The sequence below is a fragment of the Corvus hawaiiensis genome, chromosome Z, assembly GCF_020740725.1.
Source record: "Corvus hawaiiensis isolate bCorHaw1 chromosome Z, bCorHaw1.pri.cur, whole genome shotgun sequence".
Classification (NCBI taxonomy): Eukaryota; Metazoa; Chordata; class Aves; order Passeriformes; family Corvidae; genus Corvus; species Corvus hawaiiensis.
This window is the reverse complement of record NC_063255.1, coordinates 28,993,556-29,012,009: the sequence shown is the minus strand read 5'-3', so window position 1 is coordinate 29,012,009 and position 18,454 is coordinate 28,993,556. Positions and strand designations below refer to the sequence as shown.

General features: G+C 38.2%; 1 protein-coding gene across 1 annotated transcript; it reads left to right on the top strand.

Moving 5' to 3' along the window:
* Nucleotides 1-13,041: 13,041 nt before the first annotated feature.
* On the top strand, nt 13,042-13,863 carry LOC125319541 (tetraspanin-3-like). The gene has a single exon (XM_048290822.1). It carries the CDS (start codon nt 13,042-13,044, stop codon nt 13,861-13,863), a length of 822 nt encoding a protein of 273 aa, XP_048146779.1.
* The last annotated feature ends 4,591 nt before the right edge of the window (nt 13,864-18,454 follow it).

The window sequence follows — 18,454 nt, the reverse complement described above, 5'->3', positions numbered from 1 at the left end:
AAAATTCTTTCACTACTCAGAGTGACCTGAATTTACAACTTTCTCAAACCTTAGTGCTTCTTTTTGTCCTTCATCTAGGATTTAATTTCAAGAGGTGATCTGTATGATAGAAGAATATTGTCTGTTCCTCCTTGAGGAGGAGCTTGGTGGGAGGTGTGTGGCTGGCTCAATTCTCCCAAAAGGAACTGGAGGGCGTCTATGGGAACTGTGGGCAGGGTAAATGCAGTGCTGGTAATTCTGAAAGATTTAGGGTCAGACTCCTGCAGTAAAATTTGTCTCTTGCTTGCAGGGTTCCAGTACTTTCCTATATCAGTTATGACTACTGATATAGGAAACACACTTGATACTGCAAGGCTCCTTCTCATGATGCAGTTAGAAGAGTAAAGTATATACCTGACAGAAAATAACACTTCTCTTATGTGCCTTCAAAATCCAGGAGTGGCTGCTGAAGGCAGTGAAGCATTGTAAGTGAGAATGAATTGAGAGTCTCAAAAAACTACGCATGTAACATATAAAAGAGCATGTGAACAAGGATCCCTTACTCTGTGTTGGTGTAGGGTATATAACTAACAGAAGATACGAAGATATAGGTAGTTGTCATGTTACACGTATGACTGACTTTCTAGAAAAAAAGGCCACTTGAAATTGTGATACCTGAAAGACACAAATTAGATCAGGAAAAACTACCATGGTGTATTTAAAATAAAATCTGTCTCATAAAGTATGAAAACTGATGCATACTCTTGCAAGTGAAGACAAAGTGTAAACTGGAACAGGACTTCTGAGAGTTGCCTGTTCTTATGACAGTAGATAGCCACAAATATTCAACAACTGAGTGTTTCTTTTATGACTGGGGCAGCCATTTCCCAGATAGATGTCAATGGGATAAATGTCAGCCTACCTAGGATAAAGAGGATGTGACTCGACCTAGATCCTGCACACAGTCACAAGTGCTTTAGTATGAGGTTGACATGCAAAGAAAGTAAGCTCCTTGAAAAATGTTTTGGTTATTTTTGAGTTGCATAGCAATATTTGTTCAATAGTATTGCAGCAGGACCAAAATCCCAAGTGATTGTGTTGCTGGAGATGCTCTTCGCAGCCATTATCCTGGCCATCCAAAGCAAACAAGCTACTGGTGAGGCTAACAGAGCCTTTGTTTCTCCCATATTTAGGTTTCCTGTGAAAGGGAATCAGAACATTGGTGCAGACACATACCTGATGACCACGACTGTGATATTTACCTGAGAAGTCAAGTGACCTTAAACCCCATTGAACACAGTGCCATGCAATTTGAAAAGAAATATATGGCATGAAAATATACAGTCTAATAGGGACACAAAGTTTGGAAGTGGAATAATGTCAATAATGGTAAGAGATCAGCCTTCTTTTGCTTGCCTGCCTTAATGTACAGGGTGTCATCAACAGAATAACTTAGTGCTTACCGTTACAGTTTATGGAAATCTCAGAGCAGTTCAAACGGCAGCAAAGGGCTTTTTCTTGTAGTTTGTCCTTCCTCAAGTTTATGCTTGCACTCAAGTTTTGCAGACAATCTTCCCTTAATAGATTCACACATTTTCAGGATCATTCTCTTGAGTTACTGAGCTCCATCCTGCCATCCCTACCCTGAAAGTCATTACAGGGAGTGAGATAGTTAACTCTTATTTGTAAGAGATATTTAACTCTTATTTACATTCTTCATGATTAGCAGATCACTTTATGCCAGTACTTCCCTGAGATTATTTACCTAAAGAGATAAGTACATGTCAAAAAAATTATCTGTAATTTAAATCCAGTCATTCTCTGTTTAAAAGTATTTTGTTTGTTATGGGACTGGCCCTGATGCATTAACTACAAATTTAAGAAGTCAGAAAAAAAAATCTTCATTTTTTTTCTCTTTATTCACTATGATGACAATATGCTTGGAGTTGCCTATGTCGTAACATTTCCTATCTCCTTTATATGCAGCTTTTCCTTTTTCTGTCACCCAAAAATAATTTAAAAAATACAGAAAAGGTAACTGCAAATTTGGGAAGACTTCCAAGGCTGGACTCTCTGGATTACCTTTTGTTACTTGACCGCATATTGTTATTATTATTGATATTACTGACATTAGACTGGTTTTGGTGTGTGCTTCGTGTTCTACAAATAACAGAAGGGAAAACAGAAAAGAAAAATCCTCCAAAAAAAGATTCCTAGACAAAAAGCACACAATCTAAGATAAGGTATTGTCCTAAATTACTTTTATTATATATACATTTAAAAAGGTTAAATTTCAAATTAAAGGTTTCTTTAATATTCAACTACCTGTTTTACAAAGTGAACCTTCCTTACTATGTCAATTTTTGCAGCTATTCAAATTCAAGTAAAATCCTGTCTAAGCAGTCTGCATTGATATGATTTATTTTTTCATTTTAAGAAAGAGTGAAAATTAAATTCAAAAGTGAGCACCTATCTCCACCTGTTAATCTATTCATAAAAATATTATCTGCTGCATGAATATTCATTTCTTACATTCTTGCTGATAAACTAATGGGTTTATATTGTTCAGGCTTTTTGCTTCTTTAATACTTGTTCCAGCTTTGTCAGTGTGGACTATTTAGCAGTTTAGTATCTAAAATGGCAGTATATATATATTGAGATTAAGCAGTTTAAATTTATCTGATGTGAGGTGATTTAAATAAAAATGTGCAGGCTGGCTCTTATTTTGAGTTCATAGGATTTTGTGTCATTCCAACTCCAGAATAGTTGTTGTATAACCAAGCTCATATTTAATTACTGTCAGGGGTTTGGAAAGCTGTCTTCCCACTTTTCTTCAGATTTTATTGTGGAGTTATTCAGTGAACTGCATTGATAAACGAATGGTTTTTAGGGTTTTCTCTTCCTTACACAAAAGACCACTGGGAAGAGACCATCTTTTGTGCAGGTTCACATGGCAGGATTACTGGGTATGAAAAGTACTAAAACTCATTAATGTGGGCAACAGCTAGTTCTTTCATGCACATATTCTCTAGGGAATTTTTCTGAATTTGTTTGTACACATCTATTTAAGATACATGTTTCTCTCTACAGAGAGATCAGAAAGGGTTCAAAACTTTCAGGTGCATTTACCTTGATAATAAGAAAAATTCAGCCTAGTGCTGGAACCATTCTCTTCATTCTTAGAGTGTAGGAGGTTTTGCAGAAGTTGAGGCAGGATGAGATCTGGGTCAGAAGAGGGAAATATAAATAGAAATCTCCTTTTCCTCCCTTAAAATTATGGGGATTTTAATGTCCTTTTTTTACTGCCAGTGTAGTCTCCACTTTGTTTTGTGGAAAATCTGATTTCATTTTGGTTCAGGAAAAAAAATCAAGCAATATACCTTTCTGCAGGGAGACTGCAGAAAACTATTCCAGTCCTTAAACATGTTAGTCTGAATTATATCCTGATACATAAAGTACTTTAAAAAATACCCTTGAAATCAAAGTTAATTTTAAATGAAAGTCTGTCAGTAAAGTAAGTCCAAAAAAACCATTTTTTATATCTCTGGAGTTTCCCTGAAATATTTAAAAAACTCTTGCAAAAAAAAATTTGGTTTTTCTCCCCGAAATCTGAAAATCTACTTAGATTCATGAAAATATTAACATTTTAGGCTAGAAAAATTCTTAATATTTATTATGTTTATTAACTGATTGCTTTCAAATTTCATTTTTCATAAAGAATTCCTTCTATACAGCAAAGAATCTTAGACTGGACCTTTTCTGCCAACTCTGAAATCCCTGGTAGTATTCCACTTTACTTTGACTTTTCACCTGTATCTTTTTCTGCAATTTTCCTTCTCAGAATCACTTGCAAGTATGAGGACATGACTGAGAAAAACAGTAAGTCTGCTTTAATGCGCCGGTTCTGGCTGCTGGGTTATCTCTGTGTCGTCAGGTGCTTGTTCGTATTTCTCTCTAAGTGCAGGCTCTTTCACTTACCAAAGCTCATTTTATTGCCTTCTATTCCTGCTGCTTTCATCTCTGTGGCACCTGAGTGTTTTGTTCAATTGAGTTCTACTTTTTACTGCTACCTGCAAATTTGTCCAGAGGGCAGTGTGAAACAGAGGCACAGATCATGGTATCTGAGATCTTCTTATTTGCAAGGACAATGTATTTTTATAAAAAGTCTTACTACTAGCCACTAGCAAACATTCCACCATTACTTCTTGAAAGAATAATATTGAAGCATGGTGAACCCAAACCCACAGTTGCCATTCTTCTGGAAGACAAACTGTGCAATATTGAAGATATTTTTAATTAAACAGAAGATACTTCTGCCTGGTAAACTGTATAAGCATTTGTTACAAATAAAGCAGTTATTATCTGGACTGAACCTATACAAACCTAGAATGTGTTTACTTCAGTGTTTATAAATCTAAAGAAACACTGATTTTCAGTAGTGGTTGTTACCATGTTGGTCAGGGCGATGGACTCTGTCACCATTCCATGTGATATTTCAGTATTTTTAAGGCTTATCAAAAGCATTTGTCAAAGTGGCACTTGTTGTTAAAGACAAGTTGAACAACACTACATTTTTATGCTAAAATGAATGGGGCTGCCACTTGGCAAAACCCATGCCAACAGCCAGAGCAGAGAAAGACATGAATATTTGAATAAGAGAAGGCTTGTTCCTATTAGGAATGCCATGAACACAGAGGAATTCGGTTCCACTTTCCCTCGCAGTATGTCCTGTCTTCCTCTGAGCATTTTGCAGAAGAGGAAGGTATTTTGCACGGCCTCTGTACACAGGGAAAGGGAAGATGCTGAGAGCCAGTCTGTGCCAAAGCTAATCTAGGAAGGTCCACGGTCTCACTTGTTGCCCCTTCCCTCCTCTGCAAAACATCTTTACGGAAGCTTCAGTTGGTTCCACTCCCTTTGAAGCCCATGTTTTCTGGAAACTGGAGCTCTTATTAAGTGTCTGCAATAAATTTCTTACGCATTCCACTTGATGACAGATCCGTAAATATCACTTTGTTTCTAAACTGAACATATTGATGGTGAAATACGTAAGCATGGCCTGTGGAGAAAATGAAACTGTACTGGTCACCTCCACCATTGGTGCAGCCCTCAGGGCATGGGTAGAACTTTTGTCTTGCTCCTGAGATTCTGCCTCCCTCCATAACTCTGGGGCTCTGGGGACTGCTGTTAAATGGAGTTCCTGACCATTTGTGTTTGTGTGTTGGGAGGCCCATGTGGCTTCCAGTGAAGTGAAATTGCAGTGTTAACCTCCCTTTGAATGGTCTGGCCCACACATTGAGGATTTTAGACCAGAGCAGTCACTTCTGAAAGATTGCCTGCCTAAAATTTCATACTACTGCAAAAATTCTCCACAAGTAGGAGAAATAAGAAATAAGAAATAAGAAATATTTTTGCCTGACTGCCTACTTTGTCTAACTATCTATTGTGGCTGATCAATTTTCCAAAATGGCCATTCAATTCCCTAAATGAATGGATTTCTACCTCTAATGTTTCTTATACCTGTACCACTGATATTTTTCCAATGCTCCACCTGAAAATGAATATTGAGGGAGGAGAAATGTGTAGAAGCAGTTGCAAGGTTTCCTTCCTATTGGCATGAAACACAAATGCCCCTCTTTGCCTGAATGTCATGGGCACTACATCACGTTGAGCTCAATGAGTGGGTGGTGGTGGGAATGAGAGTGTAGGTAATACCTGATTGCTTTATTTCGGATGAATGCTCAGGGTAGCAGTATTCAGTATTCTCTGCAAAAGGAAGACCACAGTTACCACCAAGATTATGGAGCAATTTTCTATTCTGTCCTGAGTGATTGTTCTCACAGTGCCAATCAGAAAAATAGAAATTATCTTGTTTTGTTATAGAGAGCACCCCCAAAAAATTTGGAAGGTGATTCAAGGTGAAAAATCCAGTTAATGCTTTTTCTCTTTTGAGTATTTTTGGTAAAATTTATCCTGATTCAGTAACTATGCTCTTCATCACTGTCTTTTTCATTGGTAGCAACATTGAATGGAATTTGTCTAAACCTACTCACACTGTTTTTCCTCCAAGTCCTTTTCTCCCTTGTCACCCCTCAGCTTCACATTGAGTCTCTAATTTTTATCTGACTGTTGAAAATGAGAATACTTATGTGTCTTGGCTTATATTGTCATGGATATTCATGCTGGAGCAAGTACTCAGGACCACTATCTGTACTGAGGAAAATTGCCCCAGACTGTAGGCAAGAAAGCAGTCTCTCCTGTGCTTTCTCATGGAGAACATATCCCAGAACCTGGTTCTGCTGGAGGGTGCTGGAGGAGGTCCTTGGGTAACAATAACCAGCCCTGTCAAGATCCTGAGGGAAAAGGCAAGATGCTTCTGGAGTACTGAAATATTTTTGGTAGACCTAGCTGGATTTCATCATTTTGGGAACCTCTGAAAAGGCTCCTGTTTCCCAGCAGCTGGGCTTGAAAATTAAGTTTTGGTGAGTACCTAAATTCTGAAATAAAATAAAATTACTCCTACCAAGGCAAAGCCAAGTTGTTCTATTTGTCATTAGTCTGGAAGTTAGCAGAGACATCATCATAGTACTGGAATGCATTCACATTTTCTCCCTTAAATGTGTTGTTAGATTCCATGTTCAAATATATTTTCCTTTTTTTGCTTTTTTTTTTTTGTATTTAGATGCTTGTATGATTTTAAACCTAATAGATCCTTTGCATGTCAGTGACAGCATCTCCATTTAAACGCAGAATACCTCTTGAAGGCAATTGTTTGGTGGAGAGATTGGAGATAGAAATAGAGCACAGAAATAAATTGCATATATCTTTGGTTTTGATTTTTTCCCTCTAAAACCTGCATATCATCTGAATGGAGATGCATAAAAATCCCATTAAAATTGGTTCCACTTCTTTGAAATGTGCTGTAAAACTAATTCTAACAAAGTTGACATTTTATATGCTCATATCATGACTTACAAAAGGTAATAAAAATAAATTCTCTTGTATAGTCACCATAAAACCTGGCATGAGATGAACATTATGTTTGATACAGATATACTTACTACTATGCCAGTGAAAAGAGACCCTATCAAATAATACTTTTACTTTCACTTGGCTAAATTTTCAGCTGCCTTGTAGGCTGAAAACATTCTTTGCTAATATCTTTCTTGGTGGAAAAGTGAACTTTTAATAATTATTCAGATTGACCCCAAATGAATATTTTCATCTATTTTTTTCCCCAGTCAATGAACTGAAGAAGGATTCAGTTATTCACCAGAAGAACCTACACCCTGCCAAACTTTACCAATGAGTTCATGAAACATGAGCTGCACAAATTCCATTCTTTTGTGTGAGCTCCCATTACAGATCTAAGCAGGTCTGCAAGATGCTCACACCAAGATAATCCAGTGCTCTCATCTTGAAAGTAATTGCTGTATGTTCTGTCTTTGGACAGAACAAGTATTTCAGAAGCAGTCCTATACTCATAACATCAATTGCTGCTACAATGTTTTTTTTTTCCTCCTAAGTTGCTGCTTAAGTGAAAATGTAATCAAGATTTTTTTGTATATGATCATGCTGAATCTCTCCCCTACAGTGTAGTTTTGAGTAGTTATAGGAACCAATAACACTCAAACAAGTACATTGCTGCTGCAGTGCTCTCAAGAACAAACTGATACTGAGTCTAGATTTACCTTGTGAGATAAACATTTGGATCCAATTTTCCATATTGTGATAAACCCTGATGAATTAAGGTTGAAATTTTGGAGCTTGAGGAGCTTTAATAGGCCTATATTCTCTGGTAACAGAGTATCCAAAGGCAACATTTGTAAAAGTACCTCTGTAATTTAGGATGCTGAGACTGACTGATCTTAAGGTGTATCAGAAAATTAGTTTGAAAGACCTGTCTCAGGTGCTGTATATAGATGTTATAGCATCAATATGAAACAAAGATTTCCAAATTTTTATTCACAGCTTGCTGCTTTATGTCTGTGCAGCTAGATTCATTCACTTGTTGGGCAGAAGGTCAAAAGTAGAATGCTATGCGTTGCCAGGATCTGCCTGAGTTTTAACAGGCAATACAGGGGAGAAGGCTGGCCCAGCAGGGCTCCAGCACAATGTTGCATGAATGCCTTCTCTTGAGGAAAAAGTATTCTACAAGGATTCAACTTTCTGAGGAGACACAACAGAGAACAAACTTTACTCACAAGAAGTTCTGACAAGTGTAAGCTTCTTGTTAGGTCTTCAATAACTTCCAGATAATGTATGCAGGCACTCCTGCCTCCTCCCTAAAGAGAAATCTGTTAGCTATTTTTATGAGTTAGTGATTAAAGAGCCTCTATTTCATATTAAAAGTCTTTTTATAACTTCAGAAAATGCCCAGAAACCTTGCATGTGTTTTCAAACACAAATGAGAGTATTGCATTCACATGAGTGATATTGTAGCTAGTGATGGTTTAAAACAATGAAAACCAAGTCACAAAATACTTTAAATGTCAAGGTGACTTGAATTTCATGGTGTTCAGCCTTTTCTTAATTTTTTGAAGGTTTTACAAAGTACCTTCTCTTCAAACCTGTTTTTATTGCCAACTGCAACAAAGACTATCAAAAGAACAGAAATTCCCTTTTCATTTTAATTTCTTTTTTTTTCTTTTGCCATTCTGTGTCTTTTAAAATCGTCTCCAATTTCCAAAGTGACAGAAATACAGAAAGTGATTTTTTCCCTTCCTTTTTTCTTAGCTTGATAGTCTGTGTTCATCCCAGTCACAGGATATTTCATAGCATTTCCAGAGTGGCAAACAAAAACAGGAAGGGAAAAATAAAATTTAACAAGAAAAAAAGAAAAAGCTTTTAGTCTGCACTTTTTAAATGTTCAGTTCATAAAAGGAAAGGAAGAGGGAAATACATGAAAACACCAAACTCTTGACATTTGATTTTGAATATTTTCAACACCAATGAATATGTGGGATATTAAAAGCAAAACCAAATAAAAGTCTGAAAACATTTGATGTGCTTCTTCAATCACAAAAAAGGGCCACTTTTGACATGGCAAATGGAGCCAGGGGTAAACAACTGACTGACTTGAATTCAAACACCTTCATAATGGTAAATCAGTTCTTGAGTGGAATATATATTCTCCTTGAATAGGGGCTGGTAGTCTTACCTCTGTTTGCTTCAAGATTTCCATGGGAGGTATCAGTCTCATGCAAGGCAACATCATCTGACTTTGGTTACTATGGAAACTGGCTGTGCATGGTTGCAGCTGTAGGCAATGGCTACAGGTTTTTTTATCTTTTTGCATTGGGGCTGTCTGAATGATCTTGTAATGTGATGTGTTGCATAAAACTATGTTCTTTATTCTCAAAGAGGCAGCACAATTAGCAGATTTCAGTGTTTTAGAAATAGCTTTCCAGTTGTAAACAGTCCTTCTGCTGTGTGGTGTTTTGAGTACCCATTATAGCTTGAGTGATCTGATTGAGAAGAATCAAAGTTTGGTTTTGGTTTCTTTCTCCCTTCCCCCCAAATATTACTATTTAATTGTTGACACTTTATATGCAGCCAGGGCTCTTCTTGGAAACTGGAAAAAGTGTATGTGAATTCTATTTGGCTTGGGAAAGATATGCTGCCAATACCAGCAGACAGGATTGAGACCAGTGAAAGGAGGAGTGATACCAGTGATACCCACTTACAGTTCTGGATTTGCCAGCTCAACTGGGTCACAGACCAGCTTCCACCCAGTGGAGGTGTCAAGAAGGTGTGTAGCAGTGGGGAAGCTTAATGTAAAAGTGAAGTAGAGGAAACTGATAAAAACTGCTTTAGTAATGTTTTAAAGACATATCTTATGCTGTATGTTTACTTTAATCTAACAAGGTCTTTAAAAATGTTCTACACTCTCAAAACAAACCTCCTTCTGAGTGCTTTAACTTCACCTGCAAGGTCTTGCTACAGCTTCATCTGTACATGCATTACAGGGGAAATGGCAGCTGTTTTAGTGAGGCATCTTCGGGGTTTGTTTCTGTCACTGGGATACTAAGAGCAGTTCCTGAGGTATGGTTTTGAGATCTTTTCTCTTTTTATAGGAGGCCTGTATGAAACTTTGAAGATTGTCTAGTCTGGTCTAGTGGAAGGTTTCTTGCCTGTGGCAGGGGGCTAGAACTAGGTAATCTACAAGGTTCTTTCCAACCTAAACCATTATGTGACTCTGTGATTCTATAATTCTAAGATGGCCTTGCGTCACTGTAGCCTGATGCCATGGTCACCTAGGCTTTGTCTTGTTCACACAAGTCTGAACAGACTAGCTGGCCTTATTGATTTGAATTGTTGCCCCTTACAGCTCAGCTGTGCTCCCTGATCAATCTGTATGACAGCCTGTGTCATCCAAAATGAGTTTAGTCATCTGCCTACATTGCACAAACAAAACATTGACTTGATGGCTCTCTGGTCCCACTCCTGGAGCCAGATGGAATGAACCTCTTTGGCCTTCTGGGCACGTCAGAGCAGTTCAATGTCAGTCACGGCTTTCCAGAGCAGTGAATGCAAAAAAAAAGTATGCTGTTGACATTTTATTAACTTGAAGGATTATACTTTCAGCAACATTCCAGAAAATAGTTTATCTATGGTGTATTATCTGTTACACCCACATTTGAATTTCAATACTCATCAGTTCATAAGCAGAAACAACTTCAGAGAAAACAGGGACAGCATTTATCATGTTGTGCTGTTTACCACTGGAAAGAAAACAGAGGAGCATTCCTATTCTGTCATACCTGTATTCTCTTTGTTGCATTACAGTCTCCTGAAGGATAGCTCTGCCCATTGCTTTTTCAAGCTTTTGTCCACGTACACAGGTAAAATTAGTTAGCACAAAGGCAGTGTTATTGAGCGTGCTAGTTAGGTCTTTTGGGTACTTCAGGGGCCAATTCTATTTTTCTTGTTCTTCGTCTTACATTTTGAGCAGAAACTTTCTTTTCCTGAGTGCCTATGCATTACATAGCACAAAGTGGATGAAGGATTTTAGATAACTCTGCCAATAGTAATCCCTGCTGCTGCAATTTCCTCTTCCATGGTGCTGAATGTGCTCTATTTTCCCCAAGGGCACTCAGAGCTCTCACCTGGGGACTACCTCCCAGTCAATGTTTAGTGTTGGTGCTTCTGATTCCCGTGTTGAACTGGTGGTCAGGTATGATCTCTGGCCCATTTGTTCTGCAACAAACAGAGACGTAGAATAAGCTTAAAGTAAGTAATGTTGTAACTCATTTCTTAATATCTCATTTAGCTTTATGAGCATGGGAAAGAGCAGAAAGGAAGAGTCAGGCTCACATGCTTTTTTTCACAAAGCTTTCAAGCTAAAAATTAGTTGGTCCTCCTCATAGTATTTTCTGATGTGTTTCTGATATGTTTCCTCACACTTTTCTGATTATTTTTTTCTGCTCTGTGGAAACAAATCAGTGTAGCTTCCATGTGTGTACAGATGTGAGGGGGAACTCTGTTGCCCGCCTTCTCTGTCTCTCTGATGCAGAAGACAGAAATCAGAGAAAAAAGCATTCAACAGAATGAGTTAATGGAAGCAAAACCAACACAGCAAGAGGGCTGGGGGGTAGCAGCAGTCTGAACAGGAGAGAGGGTAGACACAGACTTCAGAGAAAGAAGACACATTCAGGAGTAGCTTTGAAAGAATAATTTTGTTAAGATTTAACAAGTTAATCACTGCATGCTAATTACTGTTAATGAAAAGATTAAAAATAATAAAAGCCATTAGTCTCATTCCAAAATAATTAGCCTTAATAACTTGTTTGTACAGCATATAGAAAGAGATTTTGTTGGGAATCCGCCCAACATCTGTGTATGCACAGTGTATACACCAGCAATAAAATTTTGTTAAATGTCTGACAGATGTGGGATCATCAGCTTTGCTGAGACTTTAACAGAGTTCCAGGGATCTGAGCACCAAATTATTCTGATTTTCTGCCAGGTTTGCAGGTGCTCATGTTTCTGAAAATGAGGATCATCTCTCTGTATTCTCCCTTAAGTATGTATGTTGCATTAGTCTTGCTCTATGTCTCGAGAAATGGAAGAGATGTTAAGGGAATTCATCAGGATGATTAGGAAATCACTGCTGGACTTGGGATCTGCCTTCCTGGCACCTGTGGCAAGATTTATGCAGGTTTCCCATCCTGCATGGCTCATGTGTACCACAAGTTTGAGCAATAATTTTCTTCTGATAATGCTGATAAGTGGCATCAATTCCCTTTGTTATTGTTGTGAAATGATTTAGCTGGTGTGTAATTCAGTTTCTTTACACACAAGGAAAAGTTAATATATCACTTACTGCTGCTTGTATTCAGTCATTACAGCAGTCAGCCAAATCACTGGTAATGCAAGCTGAGGGGTACAAGTGTGAAATGGCAGGGATTTCTCATCCAGGTGTCTTGAGTAATTGAAGCTATCTACAGAGAAATCTTGCTGAGTGAAAAAGGGCAGAATATTATAAACACCATTACAGACCTTATAGAATTGAATGAATGATAAAGGTGTTGAGGAGGATAATGAGTCTAGGTGAGTATCACATCTGGAGATTCCTTACTGAATAGCTCTGCTTAAACCATTCATCTGTTTATGGCTCTGACTTGCACGTTTGTTGCCATACTGGCTACTGCTGGAGAATTGGGCAGTCTAAATAATCTGGACTAGCACTGCTGGCTACCACTCTGGCTATTCAGGTCTTTAGATCTTTAGCATTTTGATCTTCCACACATGAAAGGGGTGCAGCTTTTTCCCAGCTGTCCTTCAAGTGCAAATGTCTCCAATGACAGCAGTGTAAGGGACCCTCCACAGCAAACTGGGCACATACTTTCCTGGTTTCTGCAGGCTGTGCTGAACAAGCTGCAGCAGCAGCAGCATGTGGTTAAGCTGATGCAGGGCATAGTCTTTGTCCTAAAGGAGTCTCATTAGAGCTGCTCTCTTGCAAATTGTTTTTAGGTGGAAGTGTCATCTGCTGCACCTGGATAAGTGGGGCGGAAGCCTCTTAAATGGTGGTGATGAGGGTTAAAGGTAGCTGGAGCAAGCAGAATGAGGAGGGTTAGGGCTGTGGTGGGGCTGCTATCTTTGTGGTGCCATGAGGATACCTATCTCAGGTCCTTTGCTCAATCTCTGCTGAAGTTCTTAGGCTTCATCTTCTGGGGTACTGCTGCAGCTCAGGCCTTTGGTGGAGTTTTGGTGATCCTGCTGTTCAGGAACTACAGATACTTATTTCCGGAGTCTTACTTGTCTCTCCCTGGTTGGTTGGCTCTTGCAACTGCACTTACATTGCTGCCTACTGGAGTTCTGGCTGTCTCTATTTCTGTTAAGTGTTCCCGCAATAAGCAAGGGACTCTCATGTATTTGCTGCTGCTCCTTCTTTGCCTGGAAATGTCTTCAGCAGTTCTGGCACATTCCTACTGTATTAGGACATCTTCTCAGCTGGAAAGTGCTATGGGTTACCTTGTTTACCAGCACAATTGGACGTGTTCCCAGGATCCTGGAAGCAGTGCTGTGGATGTAATGCAGAGGAAGCTGCGGTGTTGTGGGGTCCACAACTACACAGACTGGCTAAAGGCATCATCTTCTTCTTGGTATCATCCAGCTTGTGTCCCTGAAAGCTGCTGTAAGGAGAAGCATCCTCACTGTAAGGGAGACTTAGACCATGTAGAGCAGCTTTCTCCAGAAGGCTGTCTAAAGAAGCTGGAAGACCAGTTGTGTTTCGCCATGATGTACGTATTTGGGTGTTGTACTCTGCTAAGCATCTTGGAGTTCTTGGCTGGTGTCAGCAACGGCATCCTCATGAGACATCAGCCATTCCATGACCTCAATATTCTGGACTCGTTTACCTTCTCACAGGTCTATAGGTACTAGCTGCTTTGCTGGACCTGCTGCATGTGTCCTTGGTTTTGTACTACTTTGTGTTTGCATTGGAATACAACTTAAAAAAAAAAAAAAAAATTTCATGTAAATCAAACTAATTGATCACTGCTGGATTTATTTCTTTAATGTCATGATATTAGATCAGTCCTCCCATGGTTCTTTTTTCAATAAGCATTCTTATCTGAAAAGCTTCTGGGGGTGGGTCTTCAACATGTGCAGACACAAAACTACTGTATGTGAGGGCAGGGGAGGGGAAGCAGTAAGAAAAGGCATATCTGGCTCAGGGCAGCTTGTTATGGGGTCATGAACTGAACTTTTGGACTGAAGCTAAACTGTAGTAGAATCTTGGAGAGAAATTAATGTTCAGATTCTTCTGCTTTCAAACTTGTTGGATGCTTTGGTTTTTCTATAAGAAGACCTTTCGAGAAAGTTTAATATTTTTTTTTCTTTTTCTTCCTCAAATTCTGGTTTAAGAACTAACTTATTCTTCAGTGAAAATACATGTCAGTTTTTGAAGTGGTGTGAGGGTACAATCTAAATAGGTTTGACAGCAACAGAATAACTAATAAGATGGCATGCAGCGGGAGGTAAAGCAGTCTTGGGAGTTGCACAGGAGCAATTCCCAAATCATAGAGGAAGAAAGTCTGTCTGTATTCATTCATTTATTTCATGACAGAGCAAGGAATAAGTCAATTATTTCTGCCAGAAAAATAATGTGGGGTCACATGCGTGCTTGAATTACACCAGCAATACACTGCTTTTTCTTAAGGCATGTCTACCCTTTTCTTACTAATTCCTCTTGTCGCTCATTTTCTGTCAGTCTCCCTCTAGCCTGCATGTGCTGAAAGGGACTAAGTTAGCATGTGTGGTACTCATACGCTTGTTTGTGTTAGTGCTGTCGGTGTTTAGAGAGGTGCTGGCAAGAGCTGTGCTCTACCTGCATCGGGCTGTGCAGTGTGTCTGCTCGTATACATGTGTCTGCTTGGGAAGTCCCTTAAGCCTCTCTGCTGACCTGGGAATGGGAACTCTAGCAGCTTGGTCCTTTGGCAAGTGTATGTAGGGGATCTCCAGGGCCTACAACTGCACCACATCAGGTTTTAATGGACTGGAAACAAGGAAAAGATCTGGGTCACAAAAACTGCTGGATCTGGCAACTCCCTTATCACATGAAGTAATAGCTCAATCATGATTGCTCTAAGTTTACTGCTAAATTTCAGGTAACTTACTGCAAATTTCAGACCCTAAATCACCAGATACTGATTTTCATGAGCAGAAAAAAGAAAAACCAGAGGACATTAGGTAAGTTCTTTCATGGTAATTATTAGCCATGTAAAGATCAAACATGAAATATACTGCAGAGCTTCTTCAGTAGGAAAACCCCCCAAACCAAACAAAAACACCAACCAAAATAACCCACCAAAAATGAAATACTTTCCCCCAAGCCTACCTCAAACAGTTAAGGTATTGATTTAGATAAACAAAAATAACTAATTCATTAGATGTCTAATTCTTAAAAAAAAAGGTAAATGTTCCAAAGTAAATAAAGGAAATGGTTGTGTCTTTGAGTAATATAATAGAAGGAAATGTTTCTTTCATGTTGGTTGACATGGGATGTGTGTGGCAAAGAAGGAAGTTTGTCTAGTTAAGCACCACAGTAGGGACTCTGTGGTACCCTGGCACCACATAAATGCTTTGTAATGCAAATTATGGTTATGACATTAAAAAGATACAGTGAAAATGAAGTGACAGCAACAGGCCCATGAAGAAAAGGGTATGTTGGAGAAAGGAAAGTGGAAGAGTGGAGTGGATGCAGTACCTTTTTACCATTTGCCTTTATTAAGGGGGTTATTATTCTTCTCAAATCTTATACCTTACAACTTCCTTCACAGGTTTTGAGCCAGAGCCTCTTAGAGGGGAATGCCCATATTTTTCATGACTAAGCAGAAAGTAATAATTTCAAGGTGATTAAAGAGTTAATTTTGTGGCTGTCCTCATCTGCTGTCCTGTCTGCTAAAAGTTAAGGTCATGCATGACTCCCTCTACTCTTACTGTACTAAGAAAATTACAAGATAAATATGATATGAATTAACTGGACATAAAACGAAATAGCTTTTAGTAGTTATTTTTGCCCTTGCATGTTCTTCCCTGTAGAAGAGCAGATCTTAAACCTGGTAATAAGTGTGAGGATGCATGAGACAGACATACTACAGCTACAAATGGCTGGTAGTAGAGTAGAAGACAAAACAATAGATTTATTACCCCTTAGGTGTTTGGCAGTTGGATTCTGAATAATTACTTCTGGACAGGAATAACTTCTCTTGAAATAAAAATGGTGCTATTGATGCCTGAGATGGCCACCAAAAACACGGAGACTACACAAGAATAAGGGAAAAAAGGTACGTATGTATTTGAAGGGCCTTCAAGGTACACCCCTTGAAGGAGTCAAGGGGCTACACCCAAGATGGACCCCAAGTCATGAGTTCTTCCGACTTTTATAAATTCGGTCCATTTGCATATCAGGATCAGTTCTCCAGCTACAACCCCAGTTAATGATGCGACTACCCCAAGTTTACTCCCCCTTCCTAAGATGTTAGTTTACATATCTTAGGCCTAGGACAGTCCGGGTGTCCTTGGAGAGCAGGCTTGGAGAGGTTTGTTATGTCTAACCAGCATGAGAGAACAGCAGTTAACAGGCTACATGAAACTTCAGAGTTACACACTGTGCAGTACAGGATTTGAAAAATATAAAAGTTAAAACCTAAGCCATCACTGTTTTAAGCAAGTGCACTTTATTTCTGTATTATAAGATACATAAATCCTTGGGTGCTATTGCATTCTATGCATTTTGTGTTCTTAATTCTGAAAGGATTACCAGCTGTTTTTCATAATCTAAAAAAATTAACAGCTTTTTAGGAAAGCAGCAGCTGACTTACAGTTAACATTTCTGAAAATTGTGTTGCTTTGGATTTGAAGGGGGAAAAACTGATGTCCAGTGCAAAGCTGGAAATGCATTCTGTGGTTACTCTTTTATAGAGTTTATATATATGTGTGTGTACCCATATATTCCATGTGTGAACTGGTGATTATACTGTGATATCTTTTGTAGAAGGCAAGAGTCAGAAAGGTAGAATTATTGCTGAAATGTAAAATGCATTGTTGCAGCTTTTTCTCAACTTTGTCTTTCCTTCTTTCTTCTTTTTTTCCCAATAATTCTGTATTTTTTCCCATTTTTTCCTTTACTGTGAATGATGGCTTGATTTAAATCTGAGTTGCACATAATTCAGCTTCTGAATTATGAGATTTTCTTCATCAAATCTCTTGTATTTTCAGCTTAAAATTAAATTCTGTCTCACAAACACAAAGGAGAAAATCTGGGCATTGCTAGAAGGTATTTGAAGACTCAGTCCCTGCCTACCTCACTTGGATATTGTTAAATCAGTTAAAATTCCTCTTTAATTGAAGTTATGGCTTTTGTAGTCTATTGTAGAGTTACACTATGTATTTTCTTGAAAAATTTGGCCTGCTAGGCTAGGGTAGGCTCCTTCCTACTTGTAAGGTGGAATTACACAGGGTAATAAAGAAGCTGAGAGAAGAAATGGAGCCTAACTCTAAAATATCACAATACCATCCTGGAAGATGACACAAATAATTTTTGACCTAAGAAGTACAGAGAATGAGCTGAACTACTTATTCAATTATGTCAAATGATCAGCATTCATTTATTAAATGATGTAAAGTGGAATTCAATTAGAGCAAGTAAATGATTACATTATGTAAGGCAATTTTTAAAACTGGGTAATATGATCACCCTTCATTTATTACATTAGGTTCAGAATATTAGTACTGTTATTAAATTCATGGAAATGCTTATAATGATGGACTAGTTAAAAAAGAGTTTGCAAGTGAAGCCACTCCTCTTTGTATTTATTTTTTGGTATTGACTATGCTGCTATTGCTTTCAAAGCAAAGGCTCAGGTTTTACTATGACATTGTTCTTATAAGTAAAATCTTGTAAACACTGCTTGTAAAGGTAATTCCTAAGATGTCCAAAACAGGGGGAAAAGGGTGACCAATTAACCAGCTTAGCAGTGGGGAGGCAAGAGGAGAAATTGAATACTAAATTGCAATCTTACAGGAAACTTAACAACATATTACAAAAATAAAATACTTTCATATCTTTCTACAAGACTAGATTTTCTATTTTGCAGACGGGATGAAACAATCACATTTGAAGATTTTATTGAGAATTTTTTGGAGTGGGAGAATGCAGTTTCAACCTCTGTGTGTGGATAGCAGGGTCACATTTTTTCATACTACTGTTAGCCCATTTTCTCATGATTATACTTGACTAAGGCAAAAATTTTTTTTCATCATATCTCTTAGTGTCCCCTTTTGCTACTCTACCATTCATCTTGTAGAGCTGGGTTGGAGGTATAAAAAAATACTAGAAATAAGATCCATTATTAAATTGTCTTCTTTTTTCACAGTACTTAGTGAAAGAATATTTGTCTAAGGACTCAAATACCAATGTATTGTTTAAATTCAAGTATTCTTGTGGCCAGAACTTTTTAATGTCTTAAAG

What these genes read in the sequence shown, in the direction of transcription:
- LOC125319541 (XM_048290822.1), top strand. Translation starts at nt 13,042, where the DNA reads ATGAGGAGGGTTAGGGCTGTGGTGGGGCTGCTATCTTTGTGGTGCCAT.